Below are 21,886 nucleotides of genomic sequence, written 5' to 3' on the forward strand. Positions count from 1 at the left end.
AACTCTATAAAGTGATTTCACAGTCTCAGAGCTTAAGCCAAGAAAACAATTTATGCTAGTCAAGCAACCTAAAATCAGTATGTTTAAAGTTGTAAACTGATCTTGCAAAGGGGGATGGACATCCTCGAAGGAGATGCCAGGTGCCCAGAGTAAGTCCTGTCCCAAAGGGCTTCCCGCCCCTCGGCAGGAACACAGCAGTGAAGACAAGCTGGAAACTAGGGAAGAAGTTACTGTCAATGCATCTCCTTGATATGAACAGTTATCTGCAGATTTGTAATGAAGGAAGGAAACAGAAGTACCAAACAGAGCATCTGTGAACTACATGTTTGGCTCTGGAGCCCACTGTAAGAGAATAAAGTACCTATTATTCCCAAATAACAGCATTTGCCATCACTACTAAAAACTTCATGGAAGTTTCCCAACACACTGGAGTTTTAAAGACTTCATGTTTCCACTTAGAACCGCAAAACCTTTTTTATAAGCTCCTGGGAACTGATGTAAGTCACATGTGTTCAGTACAGCACTATGTAGACAAGACATGGGCCATCACACCCATCTGGAAGTATTTGAAGAAGTATTGCCATTGAGAGTGGTCCTTCTCCTGAGAAAGGAATGTCGGAATCTCTCCAGACCATAAAAATTAAAGTTTCTAACATAGATACAAGATCGGAAAATGGAATTATAACTTAACAGTCCACAGTACAGTTGTTTACAGGATAAAAATCAGATTTAAGACATGATTGTTTCTGTAAGGTAAGAGATGGCATATTTGTAAATTCTGGTTAGTGTTTAAAGAATTTTTATAGGAAACTTTACAAGCTGAGAAACTAAGGCACACAAACTCAAGCTCAATTTCAAGGTTATCTTGATCCTGAGAGAAAAAGCAGGGCTCCAGTTTCAGGGTCAGAAGGTAAGAAGTGACAAGTCTCCCCTCTAAGTAGATAATTTTAATATATTAGTTTTGAAATGTATAATATGCATTTCCTTGAAAATCTTTGGCAAAGTCCTTAGTTTGATGAAGGGTTCTGGATATTTTCTCCTGTAAAATATGAAACCGCAGGGGAGTTGGGCGGTGGTGGCACACGCCTTTAACCCCAGCACTCGGGAGATGGTTCTATCTCTGTGAGTTCAAGGCCAGCCTGGTCTACAAAGTGAGTTCCAGGACAGCCAGGACTACACAGAGAAACCCTGTTTCAAAACACACACACACACACACACACACACACACACACACACACACACACAAAACCCAAAAAACTTGAGGGGAGTCACCCTGTAAGTTAAAACAAGAAGAATCAATTGTAATTTCAAAATGACCTGAGTTCATTTCCCATGATTCTATTATTGACTTGCAGATTCTGAATCTTGTGGAATATAACTGAGGGCACCGCCCTTCACCATATACATATTCATCAGCCATCATTTTATCATGAAGTTCATACAACCAGGACTTATTTCCACTTACATAAAGCAGAGAATTAAACAGTATGTCTCAGTTATTTTTTTTTCCATAAACCTAATAAACTGAAGATGTCAAACTTAAGACAGTGGATTCATTAATTCACACACTGTAAGGCATGGAGTTATTCCCAAAGCCAAGCGTTTTATATCCTTCCATCCATGTGAAAGCCTCTGTTTGGGCTGAGATGTAAACTGAACATTTTCATCTCATCACTATATCGACGTGTTTCCTACCACTGAGCCCTCATCCCCTGAGTCTGCACTTGTTAAGAACTCAGGTGAGTCTATGCAGTCACAGTGTGCTAAGATAGAACATACCAGGTAAGAGAAATCATTTTCCAGTTTGTTTTTAAAGTGCTCCACGTGCAGTATCAACAGAAATCCACCATGACTAGTATCAGCTTTACTAAAGGCCAGCAGGTAAGCAAGAGTGATCTGTTTCAAGTATGAACACACAGAGTGATGCTAAAACTCTTCAGGCACGTTCAAGTCCAAATAAAGACCAAAGAACCCCACAACTCCACTACATATTCAGAGGGGTGGTGGAGGTGCTGGGGTAAGGTCTCATGTGTAAACGCAAAGTGCTTCTGAAGAGCTTGGTAAGACTTTGTCAAATGAAACACTAAACAACAGAAAATATGGACTTGATCCTTATCAGAAATGAAGTGAGCCAATCCAAATGCTTGAAGCTGTATGAACAAGAGAGAAAGTCCTCGGCTAGTAGGTGGCTTCATCCATGTTGTCATCACTGTCAGCACCGAAATCATCTCCATCTTCGAAGTAGGAGTTAATGTAGTCATTTTCCTAAGGGAAAAGACATATTCCTTAGTCAATCAAGTGAATTAGCAACATTTAGGAATACAATACAAAAATAACATCCCTTTAATTTATAAATACCAAATTGGAGTGAAAAAAGAAAACAGAGAAGACCTGAAAGAGGAAGCCTTTGCTTGGGAGTGCTCTCCTTTTACAAATCAGTTTTCTTACTTTTCTACTTCTGCCTCTATCTTTAAGTACCATTTCACAGTGCTCAGGTGCAAACCAGCTAAGAGAAAGAACAGAGATGGCTAGGCTTCCATCGCAGCAGGACTCTGCATCAGAACCCAGGCATGAAGTCACAAAGCGGAACAGCAAACAACGGAGGGACTTTCATTTCCTATCAAAATACAATCTCCTTCCAAGCCCAACCTACGGGAAACCACATTGCATTCTTCTACATTCCTCTCAGCTTCTGGCAATGTTTCAGTTCTAGACGAGTCAGCCTACCATGCCTGGAAATGAGTCAAAAGATATGTGTGCCTTCCATCAAAACTTCACACATCCATTTGAACACAAATGAAAACTTCTCAGCCAGTGCAATGTGTGGATTGTAATAAACATTTTTATCAAGAAAATTTAAACGTGGTTAGCTACTGGATCATATGGATTGCAATGATCCTGTGATGCTAACAAGCTCTTAAGTTTGTGTCCACACTGAGATACTTAGGGATTAAACACAACAGTACAATGCTAAGGGCTTGTTTTACCCAGGGTAGCCTGGGGGATGGAGGACAAGGGTGGACAGGCAGGGATCTGCTGTACATATGAAAAAAAGATCACTGGAAGATTAGCTATGCAGTGAAGGACGACGGTGGCTCATACCTGTAATCCCTGAGAGGACTGAAGAGCTACAGACTTCAAGGCCAGCCTTGATGCTACATATATAGTAAGACCCTTTCTCAACCCTGACTATACCCCTAAATCTCTACATCTCTAGTATTTACAGTGGAAAGCTTTCTGAATACCAGCTTCATCTTATAGGTTTTCTTTTTAAACATCTAGAATGGATACGTGTATTTGTGTATTTTTATAATACTTTGTCCCTCCCTCCCCAAATCCTGCAAATCTATGCATCCAACACAACCCTTTTATAGCACCATGAAGTTGTCCCAGCTTCTCTGATACCAAGAATTCCACAAATGTCCAGAAACCAAGCTGAAGCCTGAGGTACCAGGGGAGGGCTGACTGGCAGAGCATGCAAATGAAGCCACCTAGTAAACAAGGCCTGGGCTCCCTGTGTGTAAGGGAATATAAGCAAATGAACTCACACACAAAGCAAGGAAGAGAAAGCCTGACATTCCCAAACAAGCAAGCAGCACTTGTCTTTTAGACATGAGTACTTATTCTAAGTATGGTTAGTGACTCAAGTGTTCACACTGAATGGTAGCAATCTTGATGCAGGCATGTTCTGGGGAGCCTGCTAAGACCAGCGGCCTCAGTGGCTTTTGACTCTCCCCTGAGTTCCAGGTTTATTCTTAAACTAAATACTCAAAACATCAAAAGAGAAATAAGTATTTTCTTTAGCATGTGTTACCGGGTGATATACTACACTTTACTTGCCAAAAATGAAATTTTGTTTTTGTATTTTTTTGTTTTTTCGAGACAGGGTTTCTCTGTAGCTTTGGAGCCTGTCCTGGACTAGCTCTGTAGACCAGGCTGGCCTCGAACTCACAGAGATCCACCTGCCTCTGCCTCCTGAGTGCTGGGATTACAGGCGTGCACCACCACCGCCCAGCCCCAAAATGAAATATTTATCAACTCAACTCAATGAGTAAATTATTACCATGAAATTTCAATTAATTAATTGATTAAAAAATAAAGTTACAAGGCCTCTAAGGCTCTATCCTTCACTCAACCTCATTTCTCTGTAGTTCTGCTTTTTAGGTTGTTTTTTTTTTTTTTTTGGAGCTGAGGATCGAACCCAGGGCCTTGCGCTTGCTAGGCAAGCGCTCTACCACTGAGCTAAATCCCCAACCCAGTTTTGCTTTTTAATGAAATACAGATAAATAAACTTTCTAATTTAAACCCACCCCCTGGTGCAGTGCTTTACTGAGGCCCAGTTCACAGCTCTTAACTACCAGAACCTTTTTTCCCACTCCATTACAATATGACTACATCACCCTAGCTGGCCTAGGAACTCTCGATGCAGACAAAGCTAGCTTTGAGTTGAGAGTGCTTTAAAGGGTCACTCTACCACCCCAGGCCTGTGAATTTGCAATTGTTATGACTCAAACTTAAGTTTAACACGCATGGTCTAGACTCACTGGAAGTTAATTTTATCCAAATAGCATTTCAGAGCTGGGCATAGTGGCTCAGACTTACAATTCTAATACCTGGGAGACCGAGACTCAGAAAGACCGCTGCAAGTTTGAAGCCACCCTGTGCTGTATTGTGAGTTCCAAAAAAGCTGCCAACAGAGCAGATCTCTCTTTCTACACACACACACATACACACACACACACACACACACACACACACACACACACACACCCCAAATGAAGGAGTATTATAAAGTCAGCTTTGTCTGGAATACTGTCATCTACCATCCAAACTTAATAATACCTCCCCAATATACCTGTTGTGACAACCAGAAATGGTTCCATACATTATCATGTATTTTCATAACTAACATTTATTGGTTGATTGACTGATTGATTGACTGATTGTGTGTGTGGGTGGGGAGCATGCATGCATGCATGCCATGATGTTCATGGGGAAGTCAAAGGACATCTTCCAAGTCCATTCTCTCCTTTTCCATGTGAGTTCTGGGGATTAAACTCATCAGGCTTGGTGGCAAGCACCTTTACTCACTGAACCTTTTTTTATAAAAATAATTTATTTATTTTTATTTTATTTGCATTGGTGTTTTGCTGCATGTATTCACTATGTAAGGATGTCAGATTTTGAGTTACAGACAGTTGAGAGCTGCCATGTGGGTGCTGGGACTTGAATCCAGGTCCTATGGAAGAGCAGTCAATGCTCTTAACCACTGAGCCATCTCTCTAGCCCCTGAACCTTTTTTTTTTCTTTTTCTTTTTTTGGTTTTTCGAGACAGGGTTTCTCTGTGTAGCTTTGGTGCCTATCCTAGCTCTCACTCTGGCCTTGAACTCACAGAGATCCGCCTGCCTCTGCCTCCCGAGTGCAGGGACTAAAGGCTGCAGGGACTAAAGGCGAGCGCCACCACCGCCCGGCTCTTTTTTGTTTGTTTGTTTCACTGAACCATTTTTTTTTTCTTTTTCTTTTATTGGTTTTTCGAGACAGGGTTTCTCTGTGTAGCTTTGGTGCCTATCCTAGATCTCATTCTGTATATCAGGTGGGACTCGAACTCACAGAGATCCGCCTGGCTCTGCCTCCAGAGTGCTGGGACTAAAGTGCGTGCCACCATCACTGAACCATTTTTAAGGAGTAAACTCACCAACAGCTTTGGTAAGAAATGTTCAAATATGATCCAAGGTAGGCAAGTGGGCTTTCTAAAATGCAATTATAATTAACATTTCACATTAAAAATCCTTTAGTGGCTTACCAGAGCATGGAAAGATAAAGTCAGATTTCTCAGCCTGTCATTCAAGACCCTAGTGAACCCCACTGTGGCCCTTTCTATCCTCCTCTCTCCATAGAGTCTCCTCGAGCCCTGCTGACTTAGCCAGTCAGTGACAGGAACACTCGGCTGTCGTCACCTGCAGGCCTTCTCTGCAAGTCTGTCTCCTCCTCTTGATGTCACCAACTCTAGATCTTACAAATCACCTTACTTTGTTGTGGGGCACAGGGGTTCAGGCTGGCCTTGAACTCCTGATCCTCCCGACCCCATCTCGCAAATACTGAAATTCGGAGCACGTGCCTGGTTTGTGCTTTATAGCATCCTGTTCTACACCACAGAATTATTCACTGTATTATAACTACTGCCTTTCTTGTTTGTCTCCTCTGTAGAATGATCTCCATGAGGGGAGAGTCACCTCTTATCCTTGTAGTCTCGTGGTCAAGCAGAAATCAAGGATACACTTCAAAGTAAAAATCACTGTATGCTGAGTGACAAAGAAAGAGCAGCCAGATGTTAAGAAGTAACTATGGGCAAGGACGCCAGCAACCGGAGAGATTCAATACATTAAATAGTCCTGAAGATTGCTGATACTCAAAAGAGCAAAAAGAAGAGAATGATGGATAGCACAAAAAAGGGGCAAGAAATAGAAGAAGCAACCAAGTTTCCCAACACCCAGGCAGCCACTGTCACACTGCTTCTGTCCACGGGAACCTGGGTATTTGAGACATGATGGCCCTGCAGGGATCTCCTTCTAGACGTACGTGCCTCAGCCCTTCAGTACCTCAACTGCTACCTTACACGTTTATGTTGGCAAGTATGAAGGGCCCTCTTCTTACCAGTTTTCTAACTCCTTACCCGCAGAAACTGTCAATGGAGTTACTTTTATCTCCTGGGTTTAATTTGGTATTATTATCCTTATCCATCAAGCAACCGATGCCGGTGGTAAGGATGTATTTTTGTTTCTATAAACTTGGGCTTCTGTTTTTGTGACAGGGTCTTACCATGTATGCCCAGCTCCTCAAACCCCACCCCTCTCCCCGCACCCCTCCTCATTCTTGAGTTTGCTAGGATTAGGGCATGGTTTTGTTCGCTGACTGGCATTACAGGCCATGGATAATCTCTGGGGTCAGTGAGCAGCTCTCTTATGGTCCTCAGACTTTTACCTCCTCTTGTTCCTCTTCATCGTACTCCTCTTGCTCTGCGTCCTCATCATCCTCGTCGTCCTCGTCGCCATCTTTGTTCTTCTCTTTGCTCTCTTCCTTCTCATTTTCTTCATCCGATCTCTCAGCGTCCCCTCTCCGCTCTAGTTCCTGGCGAAGCGAGAGCCGTTAGTTCCCGTGGGAACATTATTCTCTGACGTACACACCCAGCCCAAAGAGAGGAGTTATGGATCATTTTAGGTCAACCGAGTGTGCTCAAGGAGGTCAGCCACCATGCTGTCACGTCCCTGCCCGTTCTTCAGCTTTGTCCTTAATCGCTGGCCCTTGCTGACCGGGGTTAGAATTCTAATGCACAATGCTTTCTTGTCATGGTTCCTATCTTCCCTCCTCCTAAAGTGGGTAACATGGCTTCGTTGATCCCCTTCCCATCTCCTCTGTCGTGCACTACTTCCCATGCCCAAGAATTTCTGCTTCCGGATACATCTGGAAGGTTGTGAAAGGGGGATTAGAACACATGTCACGGAAGACACCAGCCATTATGAGCAATTCTAGAAATAAGGAAGAGAATTGGAGTTGGGAAGCCTTGACTGCTGGATGGTTCTTGAAAAGTCACCATGCTGCAACTTTATAAAGACCTCAGTACCACCGTTTTTAACTGACAAAGGTGACCCATTTTTAATACTGTCGCTATCAATTCACTACGTTGGACGACCCTCACTTTACATAAGGGACAGAATTTCACAGGTTTTCTGTGAGACGGGCACAATAATGGTTTTGCATCATAATTAAGGCTTCACAAGAGCAGTAATTAGAAGAGTAATTAATAAGTTGATGTGTAGGACGCCCCATCTCTAAGACTTCGTCGATTATTCATGAACAGAAGACATATTTTACATCCAGAGTAACTACAGCTTAGCTCTTCTTTAACTCCCTAAATGTTTACTTTAAAAATTCTTGTGGGTTGGGGATTTAGCTCACCTAGCAAGCCCAAGGCCCTGGGTTCGATCCTCAGCTCAAAAAAAAAAAAAAATTCTTTTAATTCCAATTTGAAATGAAGAAAGGCAAAGGCAAAGAAAAGACCACATTGAACAGACCCAATTTAAATGAATTAATTTTGAATGTCTATGTGTGTGTGAATGCACGGGGGCATATTAATGCGCTCATGTGTGTGGACATGCCTGTGGAGACTGGAAACTGATATTAGATATCTTCCTCAGTTGCACTCATTTAATTTATTAAAACAGGTTTTGGCTATTGTGCCAGCCCTCTGCTTGCCTTAGGGATCCCTGCTCTGTCTCCCAGGTGCTGGGATATCAGGTAGCTGCCGGGCCCACCTGGCTTGCATGTGCATGCCTGGAGCTCAAGTCATGCCTGCACAGGAAATGCTTCATCTGAGCCATCTCTCAAGCTCATAACTCTCAATTTTAAAATAAATTTCAAGCTATCTTGCCGGCAATTCACTTCACTCAGGCAGAACAAATTAAAACCAAGACGACCACACTCACAGGATGGTTTTCCGTGATAACAAACCTTGTGTTGCCTTGACAGTTATTACAATGATATCAAGTGTACAGTTTCCCAACTGGCAGTATTCTTGGAAAATTCCAAGTGAACAAAATTTTCACAAACCTTTTGAAACATCTGAGAAACACATATACACATATGATGCTATACTAATATTAATTAAAAAATGGCTATACTAATATTAATATATGATATTGTGTCTTTCCTATTTTAACTAGATCGTAAGTAACAAAGCCTACAGCTAAACTCAATCATAATGGAGCTGGAATGCTCTATTTATTTTACTCTGTGAAAAGTATATTCTGTTATCTGAAAAAAGAAGCCACTAATTATTTTAAAATTAGAAACAAAATCGTTTTATAAAAACAAAAACAAACCTGTATTTTCAAAAATACAGCATTCATGCAATGTGCTGTAAGGACCAGAGAATCTGTATTTCCATTGTTGCCAAATCAAACAGCTTTAAGCAAATAGCTTTATCTTTATTTTTACACCCAAGTCAAACCCATAAAGTACTTCAGCAAACTGAGTTAAAAGAGGTATATGACTTTCACTATGGTCAAGGACACATACTGAGTCATTATGTCATTCTTTTCAACAAGCCAAAGGCTCCCATTTAGGAGCCTCTGTTTTCTCTGCCGGGGTGAGATGTTACTACTCAGGCTTACTCTATTGGTTTAAGGAGAAAAGGACTGATATAACACAGACCTCTCGAAAAGAGTTAAGATGCAGACCCAGAACAAGTCTTCCAGCTCAGACACCATGCACGCAAGGAGCCTCCCTGGTGTGATGCAGAAGTAAGGTGTGTGTCTTACTTTGCTGCCACAGGATTGCGTGTAAGACTTGAACCTAATGCTGCTTGCTACCTCCATCCAGAAATGTTGTAATAATAAAATGTGATGCTGCTTTTGTTGGCGATAACCAGAAACAACCATTGCTCTGTTACAACTGTAAACACACTAAGGACTCTATGTTTAGAATGTTCTGGAAAAGGTGGTAAATTTAAGTAACAAGGAAGCAGCTTGTCCTGAGGAGAAACCACATGCAGCACTTGACGTGCATCTTACAGAACTCCAAACTTTATGAGCAGGCAGGGTTTGTGGTCCATAAATTCTACCTCATTTAACCTGACAGTTATTACTATCCTTCATTGATCTTCCAGATTTTATATTTTAGACATATTATCACCCAGCTCAACTACTATACAAAAACTAAATCAGTAAAACCAGCAGCTTTCCATCCAGTAGATGTGCCAAAGAGGTCAGCAGGAGCATTGGTGAAACGTTGACTTTCTCCTGTAAGGAATAAGACAACCTACCTGTCTGCTACGTACGTGCTCTTCAGGACAGAGTGTATATAAAGAGCTCATCAAATTGCCTGGTATGTACAAGTTCCCAGGAACTGTTGCTGTAACTACCATCATCAATGCAAATACCAGGGAGTACACAGTATGTGGAGATCAATGCGGCCGTCAATCATCAACTGTTTTATACAATACATAAAATAATTGGCCCAACAGTCCCACTTCTAAAAACTACTCATGTGAAATGACACTCCTATTATAAAGTCACAGTATTACTTATAATAGCAAAACATTAGAAGAAACAATATTCTTCAGTAGAGGATTAATGAACTTATTAAATAACTATGGTTCATTCTAACAGGGCTGCCAAAGAATGAGGGAGCTCTGTACAGTTGGATATGGAACCATGTTCATGACATTTTACTAAGTAATAAAATAGAAATGCAGAATTGAGCCAGGCAGTGGTGGCACACACCTTTAATCCCAGCACTTGGGAGGCAGAGGCAGAGGCAGGCGGATCTTTGTGAGTTCGAGGCCAGCCTGGGCTACAGAGCGAGATCCAGGAAAGGTGCAAAGCTACACAGAGAAACCCTGTCTCGAAAACCAAAAAAAAAAAAAAAAAGAAATGCAGAAGTGTGACATGCTACCTTTGTTACTAAAAGGGGGAACTCAGGCTGGGTACTTGGCTCAGCATTTAAGAGCCCTGTCGCTCTTGCAGAGGACCCAGGTTTCATAACTCCAATCCCAGGGGATCTTAACCCTGATGGACACCTGGTACTCATGTGATGCATAGATATACGTGCAGCCAAAACACTCAGACACATAAAGTATCTGAAAAGATATATATAAGAAATGCATAGCTTTGGAGTTAACAACAAAGAAAATAAACAATATGGGCAAGAATGAGAAAACATAGTTTTAAAATACTAACCTAAATTTTGTTTACTTTGCTTAATGCTAGAAAATTAAGTTCCACAGAATACCAGCTTTGCTTACTCTGTCCTGAAGAGCATGTACATAGCAGACAGGTAGGTTGCTTCTATATATACTGCAAAGCACTAGGGGGAGGGGCAGAACATGTATATTGACCAAGGAAGAAAGAAGACTTTTCTAAAGAATTCCATTTAATTATGCCAGTGCTTCATGAACTCTCCCCTCCCCCATGCCCCCATCGAATACAAGGGGGAGTTAAGGATACGGTAAAAAGAAGGCCTGGGAGTGTGGGTGATGCTTAAAAAGGAAGAAGAAAAGAAAGGAAGGCACAGGAGAGATGGTAAGGCAAGGGCCATGTGTGCTCCACCACAGGGGGCTCTCTCCTCCACACCTAACTTAAGTGCTGGCCTCTCCTCTGCCACTCCCATGATTAAAAAGAGAGGCTGAGAGGCAAAGGAAGAAGTATGGCCTTTTATTGAGAGCCAATGGTAGCAAAAGTCTATGGAGTATACAGCAGGTGACAACTAGAGTTCAGAACTAAGGGTTCTGTTAGAGGACCCATCACACAAGGTGTTATAGAATCTGCCTTTTGAATGAACTGGCTGTCTCTAGTTGTAAACTTCTTGGGCAATAACAGCATGACTCTCCCTATTTACCGTGCATTCTCATGTTATATGTACATGTAATCTCATGATTGCATCTCAATCTTGGGCACAACTTTCCCTATACATTTGGGGTAATTGCGTAACTGTCCCCAGCTGTGTTTATTTTTTATTAACATAAATCTGGCCAGGGCCATTCTCCAGACAAAAGTATTTCAGCTAAGATATACCCTTTTCCAAGGACAAAACTGCACATAGATAAACATTAGCTCATCTCACCCACAGCTAGAGAAAAGAACCACTAGCAATTAAATCCTCAACTCCTTACCTTCACCCTGGGTTATTTACACAAGACCCTAATTTAAGAGATTTACTACTCAGATTACTGGGATGATGGTTTAGCCATTTGCTAGTTACTGAGTAGTTAGTTCCCACTGACCCAAGGAGATTGTCAAGGCCAGGCAGGTGATAGGCGCCAAGCTTCTTCCTTGTGCAAATTAAGTTTTAATTCCTCCTCAGCCAGGTGCTGTTCCTAGAATCCCCTAATTGATCTTAGCCTTTAGTTGACCCTACCAGAGAAGTCCCATCTAGTCACTCACCATTTGGGTTGTAATTGGAAGCTGACATTTATTGCTTTAAGTGTTGATCCTTATCACCTCTTTCTATGTCCCTGAAAACTTCAAGCCTTGAGTTGCTTTGCCAAAGAATTACTGTTCGGGTATATATCCTGGTTCTCTGAGAGCACTGGGGGGAATTGATGGAGAAGAATACAGATGAGGACGAAGGCGGAAAGAACTAGATAGAGATGAGAGAAGAGCAGGAGGGACCGAGAGGAGCTAAGTATGAGAACAGAAAAGAAACTGTATAGATAGAGCTGACTTAGAAGAATAAAGTGAATGGACTAAAGAACACAGTGTACTTCGATTCATTTGATATCCCTTAGATTAGTATCCTCAGCCACTTGTAACATCTGTTCTGGACTCTGATTGAAATCTTCAGGTAGGCACTTGAGGGGAAGTCGGTAGCCTTTGATTTTTTTTTTTCCAGTTTCTGTTTGTAACTATAACCTTACCTCAATTTTTTTCAACACATCTGCAGAATTAGTGAGTGAAGGACCTCTGTCTGCAGCTTTGGCCGTTTTGGATTTGGGGTTCGCTGCAACAAAACAACCAGCTGTTAACTGATATTCCAGAGGCACAGCTGGGTCCCCGAGCTCTCCTCCTGCAGCACTCTCCATACCAGGCACCCGAGACATTTCGTAAATTAAGCTCCTCCCACAAAATCACCCCACCTCACTGAGCTGGAAACAAATTTAAATCACCTCGCACGATAGTTTTAACGACTACAGCCGGGTATATGTTAACTAAGTACTGAAACATCAGTCTCACAATTATTATCATTAGGGAGAAAATCTGCTCTAAGGTGACGCCAGACTGATGCTCCAGAATAACAGGTGGAGGTCCTGCCAGGGCTTCCCATCACTCCTCAGGGGAGTCGATGTAACCCAGCCAGCGCCTAGCAGCTGTGAAGCGAACAGAAGTACGGGTACCCTGCACTGGCTCAGAGTGTGAGGCTAGGAAAGAGCTTGCACTTGATGGGCACGAGACCTGTCTTCACAAGGGAAGATGGGAATGCTTTACTGCCACGTCACATACACGAAAGGAAATGTTTCAACAGCGTTGGGACCTGTAATTAGTTTACTCTAAGTAAAATATTTCATTTTTAGGTTACTCTAAAACAGCAGGGAATAGAGCATTACTTCATATGAAGATTCCGCCAGTCACCAACAAATTTTTATAAACTATAAAACTTTTTCATGATAACAAGGAATGATCACAGTTCTTTGACGAAATCAAACAACTGTCAAAGAGACTAATTCAAGAAAATAGAAGGTTCAAAACGTCAGTAGCAACCAATCTCCAGTAAAATAATGCAAATGCCAGACATTCTTCGGGAAAAAGATTCTACAGTGCTGAGGATAACTTCAGACTGACTTCTGCACTAACAGTTTCAGAGGAATCGTTTCCAGTCAGTCAGTACCTCTTTTGCACTTTTTCCTTGGCATCATCTCTCTCGGAAGTCTTCTCCAGTCTGTGTGTACAAAAGAAAGAGTAGAAACGTCTTAGTTTCCTTGGTGGCTCTGGACCTACGTAAAGAACATAATGGCAGCTACTCATGCAAAGACTGCAACATTTCTTAGTGTCTGACTGTATAGCCTGGAACATACCAACACACTAACATAGAATGCACAATAACACAGTGTCTCCTGTAAAGAAAAAGAGCTCATCAAACTGCTTTGAAATACTGCAATACAGTGTCTTGGAAAGAAATCTTCTGGAAACTCCTTGTGGATGTTAAGATCAAGATCACAACTGTTTCTGTTAAATATTATTTGGCTACTTTGTATTTTGTAAGTTGTCTATTGCTACATATTATGTAACAATTTTTTTTTCAAAAGTTAAGGGATGTAATCAACCCCAATATATATAACATAAAATAATTTCAATAATTACTTGAAAATTTTGAATTAAAATATTAGTAGTTGTGAATATGTAAATTCTCTCCAATAAATGACTTTCAGTTGCACTAACTAAACAATTCCTTGAATTATTTACTTTCTTTTAATTTGTGAAGGGTGCTAGGAATTGAACTTGGGGGTCTCATAAGGCCTCATATATGCTAGGCAAGTATTCTACAATCCTTACCCCCATTTTTAATTTTTAATAATACAGATAAACATAAAACTGAAGCTATGTAAACACAGATTGAAAGGGGCTGGAGAGATGGCTCGGTGGTAAGAGCACTTCCTGTTTTTCCAGAGGACCTGAGTCAGTCTACAGCTCCCATGCCAGGGGGCTCACAGTCACATGTAACTCCAGCTCCAGGAGAGCTGATGCCCTCTTCTGGCCTCCTAAGGCATCACCTATACACTTGTGTAAATACACACACATACACATGTGCACACAACACAAACACATAAATTAAAAAATCTGAAATATTAAAAAAATATTTAAAGATATTGGCTGCTAATAAAGGAATGTCAGTGTATTTGTGAAAACGTTCATCATTTTCCTGCAGTGATAAATTTTGCTTTTAATATATTTTAGTTTCAGATCACGAGAAAGCATGTAAAAAGAATGACTGGGAGAGAGTTGCACCCTATCCCACAGCTTCAGATCAACCAGGAAAAGCACACACTCTACCCTGGGAAAGTGACAATGTAGTTGACGACATTTGCACATTTTCCGAAGGGCAGTGTCTATGAACACTGCCATCAGAGAAACAAAAGGGTGACATCCTGACGGACAGTGCCGTTTCCAAGAGACCTGACAGATCAGTTCATTTCTATGGCAACCGTTTACTGTTTACAAAGTAAACTGGTTGAATGATGTTTCCTCTGAAGCCCCTCCATCCTGTCGATTGTAATACTTCTGAATGCTAATACAAACTGTCAGGTATGTTTCTATTAAAACAGTATGTAAGCAGCTAAAACTTAGTGTCTATGTCTCCTGGAATAACAGAAAGACTCAGGAGCTTGTTTAAAATATCCTTCAAGTTGGGCATTTACTTTCTTCTTAGAAAGTCTCAAATCCAGGTTGGGGATGCACCTCAGTTGATAAGAGTACTCGCATACCACGGAGAAACATTAAATTCAACATCCAGCACCACATAGGACTGGGTGTGATAAAGCAGGCCAGAAGTAGACACAGAAGGGTCAAAGGTCAGCCTAGGAAAGACCCTGTCAACAAAACAGAGCAAAAAGCCTAAACTCTAAAGAATGGCCTGGTGTGGTAGAGCACTACAGTCAAAGCACTCAGGAAGCTGAGGCAGGAGGATCAGGAATTCTAGGCTGGCATGGACTATATAGGGTAAATGGTGTCTCAACAAACAAGAAGAAAACTCTAAAAATCAACCAGGAATATACATGTGTGTGTGTGTGTGTGTGTGTGTGTGTGTGTGTGTGTGTGTGTGTGTTCTACATATATAGCATATATTTTATATGTATAACATATACACTATATCTATCTATCTATATATCTCTCTATATATAACAACTACAAAACATACTTCAAGACTTTTTTTTTTTTTTGAGACAGGGTTTCTCTGTGTAGCTTTGGAGCCTTTCCTGGAACTCACTCTGTAGACCAGGCTGGCCTGGTACTCTGCTGCGCCACCACCTCCCAGCCCAAGACATTCTTGTTACAGTATAAAAATCTTTTCTTAGTTTCCAAATGATTTTCATTACCAATTAATTACAGGAGGGAAAAGAAGACTCTACTTTCCTATAGTTTAAACAAAGAAAACACCTAAGAACCCAATATATTTTTTGTGGTATGTGATAGAGAAGGTGGTCTTTAAGAAGTACTTTAAGGGGCTGGAGAGATGGCTCAGAGGTTAAGAGCACTTGCTTCCCATCAAAAGTTCAGTTTCAAGCCACAACACCTATGACTCCAGTGACAGCAACTCCAAGGCATCTCACTCCTTCTTCTGGCCTCCATGGCACCCTCACAAACATGGCGTAGACACACACAAACACATACATAAAAAAAAAAAAAACTAAGATGAAGCTTTAACATGGTCTGTTTTATAGTACCTGGTATCCATTCTTCTTTGTATACCTTCATATATCTTTTACTGTACCTTTCAATATCATCTAGGGGGGAAAAGAAAAAAAGCGCTCATTAGAAACATAAAAACTTAAGCCATCTTTAAAATACCTTATTCCCTAGATAATGTCTTTTATTCTCATATATTTCCTCCATTTGTGTACAACATATGTAACGGAACCAACACTGACAAGCTCAGTCGCAGTAACATGGTCACAAATACAGCAAGAGCAAGGGTGAGCTACTAGAAACACCAGCCTTGAACCTGTCTCAGAAAGAGACAGCCAGCCTAGCCTGTGAGGATATTCACAAAGGCTCAGAGACAGGAAGCCACTCCCACACAAAGGTAGAGAGATCTACTCAGGGTGTTCTATGTTCTTGTGCAAGTAGCCTCCAGCCTCCGACCTTTCAACTCAGTCTAACTGTGGTATATTGATACCTCGGTGGAATGGGGGCTGATGGCTCACCTCTAGCATTTCATTTACACATAATCAGCTTGTGAGGTTCCTCAACGGGCAACTTTTCCAACTGGGAAGAAGGACAGAGGTAGGGAAGCTGAGTGTGGTAAGAGGCTACCTGTTTGGGGAACACAGTGTGTCAGCTATAAGCCTTCTACAAACTACTGAAAGCTCTACAGATGTGGTGATGCGTGCTACATACAGATAGCACCTGAATGCGCCAAGATCAGCAGAGCCATGGCTGTGTCTTGCTTCTAATTTGTCAGCTTTGCCGGGCAACCCTGATAAAACCCTTGCCCTTTCCACAAGCAACGCAACTCGGAAAACAGAACCAAAGCACAGATGTTTGAAAGCACGGCTCACTGTGAAAGAGGTTCAGATAGCAATTAAATGACTCGTAATGACATACTGCTATACCCATAATCAGTGCCTCGCTCTGCCACCATCAGAAAGGTTCTTCTTGAAGTCAATAAATTAGCGGAGACCCATAACTGGACAGTGTACAAGTGACACACGCGCGCACACACACACACACACGCACACACACACACACACACACACACACACACGTGAGCATTCAGTCCTGAATGGGATGTCTTTGGCAAGCTCCTCCCCTCTGTCTTAGATAAAGTCAAGGAAAAGGAGGTAGGACAACTGGAAGAGCCAGAGGTGATGGGTGACTCCAAGCAAACAATGTCTTCCAGACAGAACAGGACTGATGTACATACGAACTCACAGAGACTGAGGCAGCATGCACAGGGTCTACACAGGTTCAAGACACATGGGGTTCCAGGCCTAAGAGTGAAAAGTAAACATAGGATCCCAGCCCTAACCAAGAAAATGTTTGTAATTGCTACCCACTGGCAAAGGGAGAAATCAGTTTTCTCCTGTGGAGTCTCACTAGGTGTACCAACCACACTCCAAGGCAGGCCCCATGCTCAGGAGTAGTTCGCCAAAACAAAATGGACTCACTGGTACTTTTGTGTGCTTACAGTTTGGTTTTAACATTTGGGTCTTACTGATCTTTCATCTGTTTGTTATGATTTTTCTTTTTGTGTCTTTGTGGGAGTTTTTTGTTTGTCTGTTTCTTGTTTTTTTGGTTTTGGTTTGGTTTTGTTTCTTGGTTGTGGGGTTTTTTTTGAGAAAGAGAAAGGACAAACTTGGGAAGGTAGAGAGGTTGGGAGGAGCTGGGAGAAGTTGGGGAAGAGGAAAACATAATCAAAATATATTGTATAAAAAATTTAATCTAAACAATCCAATTAAAATGGGATACAGATCTAAAGAGAATTCTCAGTAGAAGAATCTCAAATGGCTGAGATACATTTAAAGAAATGTTCAACATCTTTAGCCATCAGGGGAAATGCAAATTAACATAACTCTGAGATACCATCTTACACCAGTCGGAATGGCTAAGATCAAAAACACTGATATTGGAGAGGATGTGGAGCAAGGGGAACACTCCTTGATCCTAGTGAGAGTGCAAACTTGTACAGCCACTTTTGGATATTGATATGGTGGTTTCTCAGAAAACTGGGAATCAATCTACCTCAAGACCTAGCTGTACCACTTGAGTATATACCCAAAGGATGCTCAATCATACCACAAGCACATTACTGAACTATGTTCATAACAGCTTTATTCATAATAGCCAGAATCTGGAATCAAACTAGATGCTCCTCAACCAAAGAATGGATAAAGAAAATGTGGTACATTTATTTACACAATGGAGCATTATTCAGCTGTTAAAAACAATGACATCAGGAAATTTGAAGGCAGACCCAGAAAGACAAACATGGTATGTGCTCACTCATAAATGGATATTAGCTGTAAAGTAAAGGAAAACCATGCTACAATCTACAGCCCCAGAGAAGCTAGGTAGCAATGAGGGTCCAAGGGGGGGGATGGGGACTCATGGACTTCCCTAGGAAGAGATCTCCTGGGTAGAACTGGGGCAAGTGGGGATCTGGTTGGGGAGTAGATGAAGTAGGGAGTACTGAAAGAGATGTCTTGATATGGGGGGCATTTTGGAGTCAGGCAGAAGCCTCGTGTAAGGGGAACTGCCACAAATCTACAATGAGACCTGCTAAAACTCCTAGCAATAAGGATATGTAGTCTGAACTGGTCATCTTCTGTAATCAGATTGGTGGCTACTCCAATTGTCGTCAGAGAGCCTTTATCCAGTAACTGATGGAAACAGATGCAGAGTCTACAACCAAATACTGGGCCGGGCTCTGGGAGTCCAGGTGAAGGGAGGTAGGAAGGAGTTTATGAGCCAGGGGGTCAAAGTCATCACAAGAGACCCCACAGAAACAACTAACCTGGGCTCACAGGAGCTCACAGACTCTGTGACAATTTCGTAGCTTGGTCCTGTCTCATGACTTGAGAATTCAAACACGTATTTTAATGAGTTTTAATATATTGCTTGTGGTTCTTTTCTCATGTTTACATCATCTAAATGATTCCAGATGGATTTCTGATAGATTCTGCAAAAATCATCACCTGTATTTCTAGCTCTTATACTTCCATAATTAAAATTCAGTATTTATAAAAACAATACTTCGTGAGGCTGGGGACGCAGCTGAGGGGTACGGCACTGGCCCAGCATATGCAAGACCCAGAGTTTGTTCTCTAGTTTGTAAAACCTGAAACAAGTAAATAAATAAGCTAAAAACAATAACAACAACAACAAAAAACTGGCAGCCAGGCAGCGGTGGTGGCACACGCCTTTAATCCCAGCACTGGGGAGGCAGAGGCAGGTGGATCTCTGAGTTTGAGGCCAGCCTGGGCTACAGAGTGAGTTCCAGGACAGCCAGGACTGTTGCACAACGAAATCGTCTCAAAAAAAAAGGGGGGGGCAAAAAAAAACCCAAACAAACAAAGAAAAAAACTTGGATGGCTCACACTTTTGCTGAATAGGAATGGCTTTATCATCTCCTTTTTTTTTTCTTTTTTTTTACATAACATGACAAGCATGCGTGATCAGTAATTTTTAAAATTCTATATAATCTACTTCTGTTGCTCACTGTCTCTGTCTTTGGTTCTGGCTTCAGTATTTCTCCATTTACAAATCATAGAGGATAGATTTTGGTGCATAAATATCAAAAAGAAAAAAATACAGTCACATGTATTTTAGCAAACAAGACATCAAATTCCTATAAATTCTCTGATGATATCCTTCTCAAAGTAAATACTGCATAAAGAAAGCATTTTTTTTTTAATTCCTAAGAATTAAATTTGTATATTCACTGACTTTTGTATCTGAGACAATCACCCAATGTCTTGTCATCTGGGGATTCAGTCTGTGATTTTGCTCATATTCTTTGCCTACCATCAAGGGCAAGGAGCTTCCACTCCTCTGTGCATTTATTTTCTGACTCATCTAATAATTGTAAAACATCTTCCTATGTAACTTTTCTTTCTTTGGCATTACAAGGAGATAAACAAAATTTTGAATTCTCAATTTTATTCAATGGGTGTTAAAATAAAAAGATGAAAGTTTCTGCTAATTTATTTCATATTTTCTTAAAAACTGATGTAAGTCAGATATAATGGTACATATCTTTAATCCCAGGGAGGTAGAGCTCTTCGGGTTTGAGGCCATCTTGGTCAACACAGTAAGTTTCAGGGACATCAGAGATACATAGTGAGACCCTATTTCAAACAAACAAACATAAAAAAAAAAACCACAAAAATAATCTCTGATGTAATAGTTTGGTTGGTATAAAAGGAAAACTAAGAGATGCATGCTGTGGGATAATCCTTCTGTACACTCTGTAAATTATGCTGTGATTGGTTTAATAAAAAAGCTGACTGGCCAATAGCTGGACAGTATAAGATTACTTTGGAAAACCAGACAAGGGTACTGGGAAGAAGGGCAGAGTCAGAGGATACACAGAAAGGAAAAAGGGGGTGCAAGATGAAAGAGAGGTAACACCACATGGCAGAATGTAGATAACAGAAATGGGCAACTTAAATTGTAAGAGCTAATTAGTAATAACCCTGAGCTATTGGCTGAGCATTTACAATTAATATATGCACAGTATGCTGTATGAATCATGCCTTTGTCCAGCATCCTTACGTCACAGGTCAGTTATCGACAGTATCATAGTGCTGGTACACAGGGTTAGGTACTATCTGTGGCTTCAGGCATCCTTTGTGGATATGTCCTGGAACATATTACCCATGAATAGAGAGGAGGCTGCTGTGCTGTGTGTGTTCCTACACATACATATGAACGCATGCACCTTATTAAAACTGTATTTGTGTATTTGTATAGTGCTTTTTAAAACATATATCAGGAAAGAGGAGCAGATAGGATGATGTGAAGAGTTCTTACTTCTATCAGTTTGGAAAATCCTACATATAAGAATTTTCATATGGGATTAAGCACGTAAGCACATGTCTTTTTCTATTTTATTACATAGTTCCTAAGGACAAAGCGTTCCCTTGATCCTGATTCAAACTGCTTACTCCACAGACTGATAACCTGTTCCTACTGACCGTGGCGGTTTGAGTGAGAATGGCCTAAGAGGCCACGTGTTTGAAGGCTCAGTCCTCAGTTAGTGGAGTCTGCAAAGGAGGAGGAGGTGTGGCCTAGCTGGAGGAGGAGGTGTGGCCTAGCTGGAGGAGGAGGTGTGGCCTAGCTGGAGGAGGAGGTGTGGCCTAGCTGGAGGAGGAGGTGTGGCCTAGCTGGAGGAGGAGGTGTGTCACTGGGGGTGGGAGGTGAGCTCTCGGCTACTGCCCCAGCACCATGTCTGCCCCAGGACCATGTCTGCCTGCCACCCTACTGATCATGACCTAACTCTCTGAATCTGTAAGCAAACCCCAAAATAAAATGTTTTCTTGTAAAAGCTGCCTTGCTCCGTACAGCAACAGAACAGTTACTAAAACAATGACCCTACCTGAAACACTCACATAACTGCTTGAGTGAGCTGATACTTTTCAGTTAGACACGCATTTTAATAAACACATTCCATTAGCTAAACATGTCTTCTATCGAAAGAAAAGTCAGATTTTAATAGGATGAAAGTATACCATGTATGGCTGATTTTTAAAATAAAAATAATTATTTATTAGTTCTTTTTAAAAATATATAAAATGTTATTTTATTTTTAAAGCCAGACAAAAATATGCAACAGAATCAAGAAAGTTAAAAATAACTCTATTGAGGTAAAAATTAATCAAACCATTATATATGCTCAAGCAGATAAGTCATCAAGATTAAACCTATCCATATATATAAAGACACGTAATAACATCATCTACACACTTCCTTTCTGACGCAGCCAATGTAAGTCTCTTAGAAAGAAAAAAAAAGAGCAGCTTTAACACTAAGGGCAGGAGCCAACACTATACGAATTCCTTATGTTTTAATGATGCTGTTTTAAGAACGCAAAGATGATATTGACCTCTCTAACAATCAATACATTTTTATTGTACTTAAGAACTGCTCATGAGACTCACTTTCTCTAAAACCTCTTC

At 41.1% G+C, this 21,886-nt stretch overlaps 1 protein-coding gene across 1 annotated transcript in view; it reads right to left on the reverse strand.

Moving 5' to 3' along the window:
* Positions 1-1,221: 1,221 nt before the first annotated feature.
* Polr3g (RNA polymerase III subunit G) overlaps positions 1,222-21,886 on the reverse strand; it is a 36,160-nt gene continuing 15,495 nt past the window's right edge. Inside the window, exons 4-8 of the mRNA XM_036207021.1 lie at positions 15,935-15,994; positions 13,381-13,431; positions 12,413-12,495; positions 6,982-7,128; positions 1,222-2,265 (exon numbers count right to left, since the gene is read on the reverse strand). Of these exons, the coding sequence (XP_036062914.1) occupies positions 2,179-2,265; positions 6,982-7,128; positions 12,413-12,495; positions 13,381-13,431; positions 15,935-15,994 (428 nt within the window). The 3' untranslated portion in view covers positions 1,222-2,178. The remainder of the gene's footprint in view (positions 2,266-6,981; positions 7,129-12,412; positions 12,496-13,380; positions 13,432-15,934; positions 15,995-21,886) is intronic.

Source organism: Onychomys torridus, chromosome 15 (genome assembly GCF_903995425.1).
Source record: "Onychomys torridus chromosome 15, mOncTor1.1, whole genome shotgun sequence".
Classification (NCBI taxonomy): Eukaryota; Metazoa; Chordata; class Mammalia; order Rodentia; family Cricetidae; genus Onychomys; species Onychomys torridus.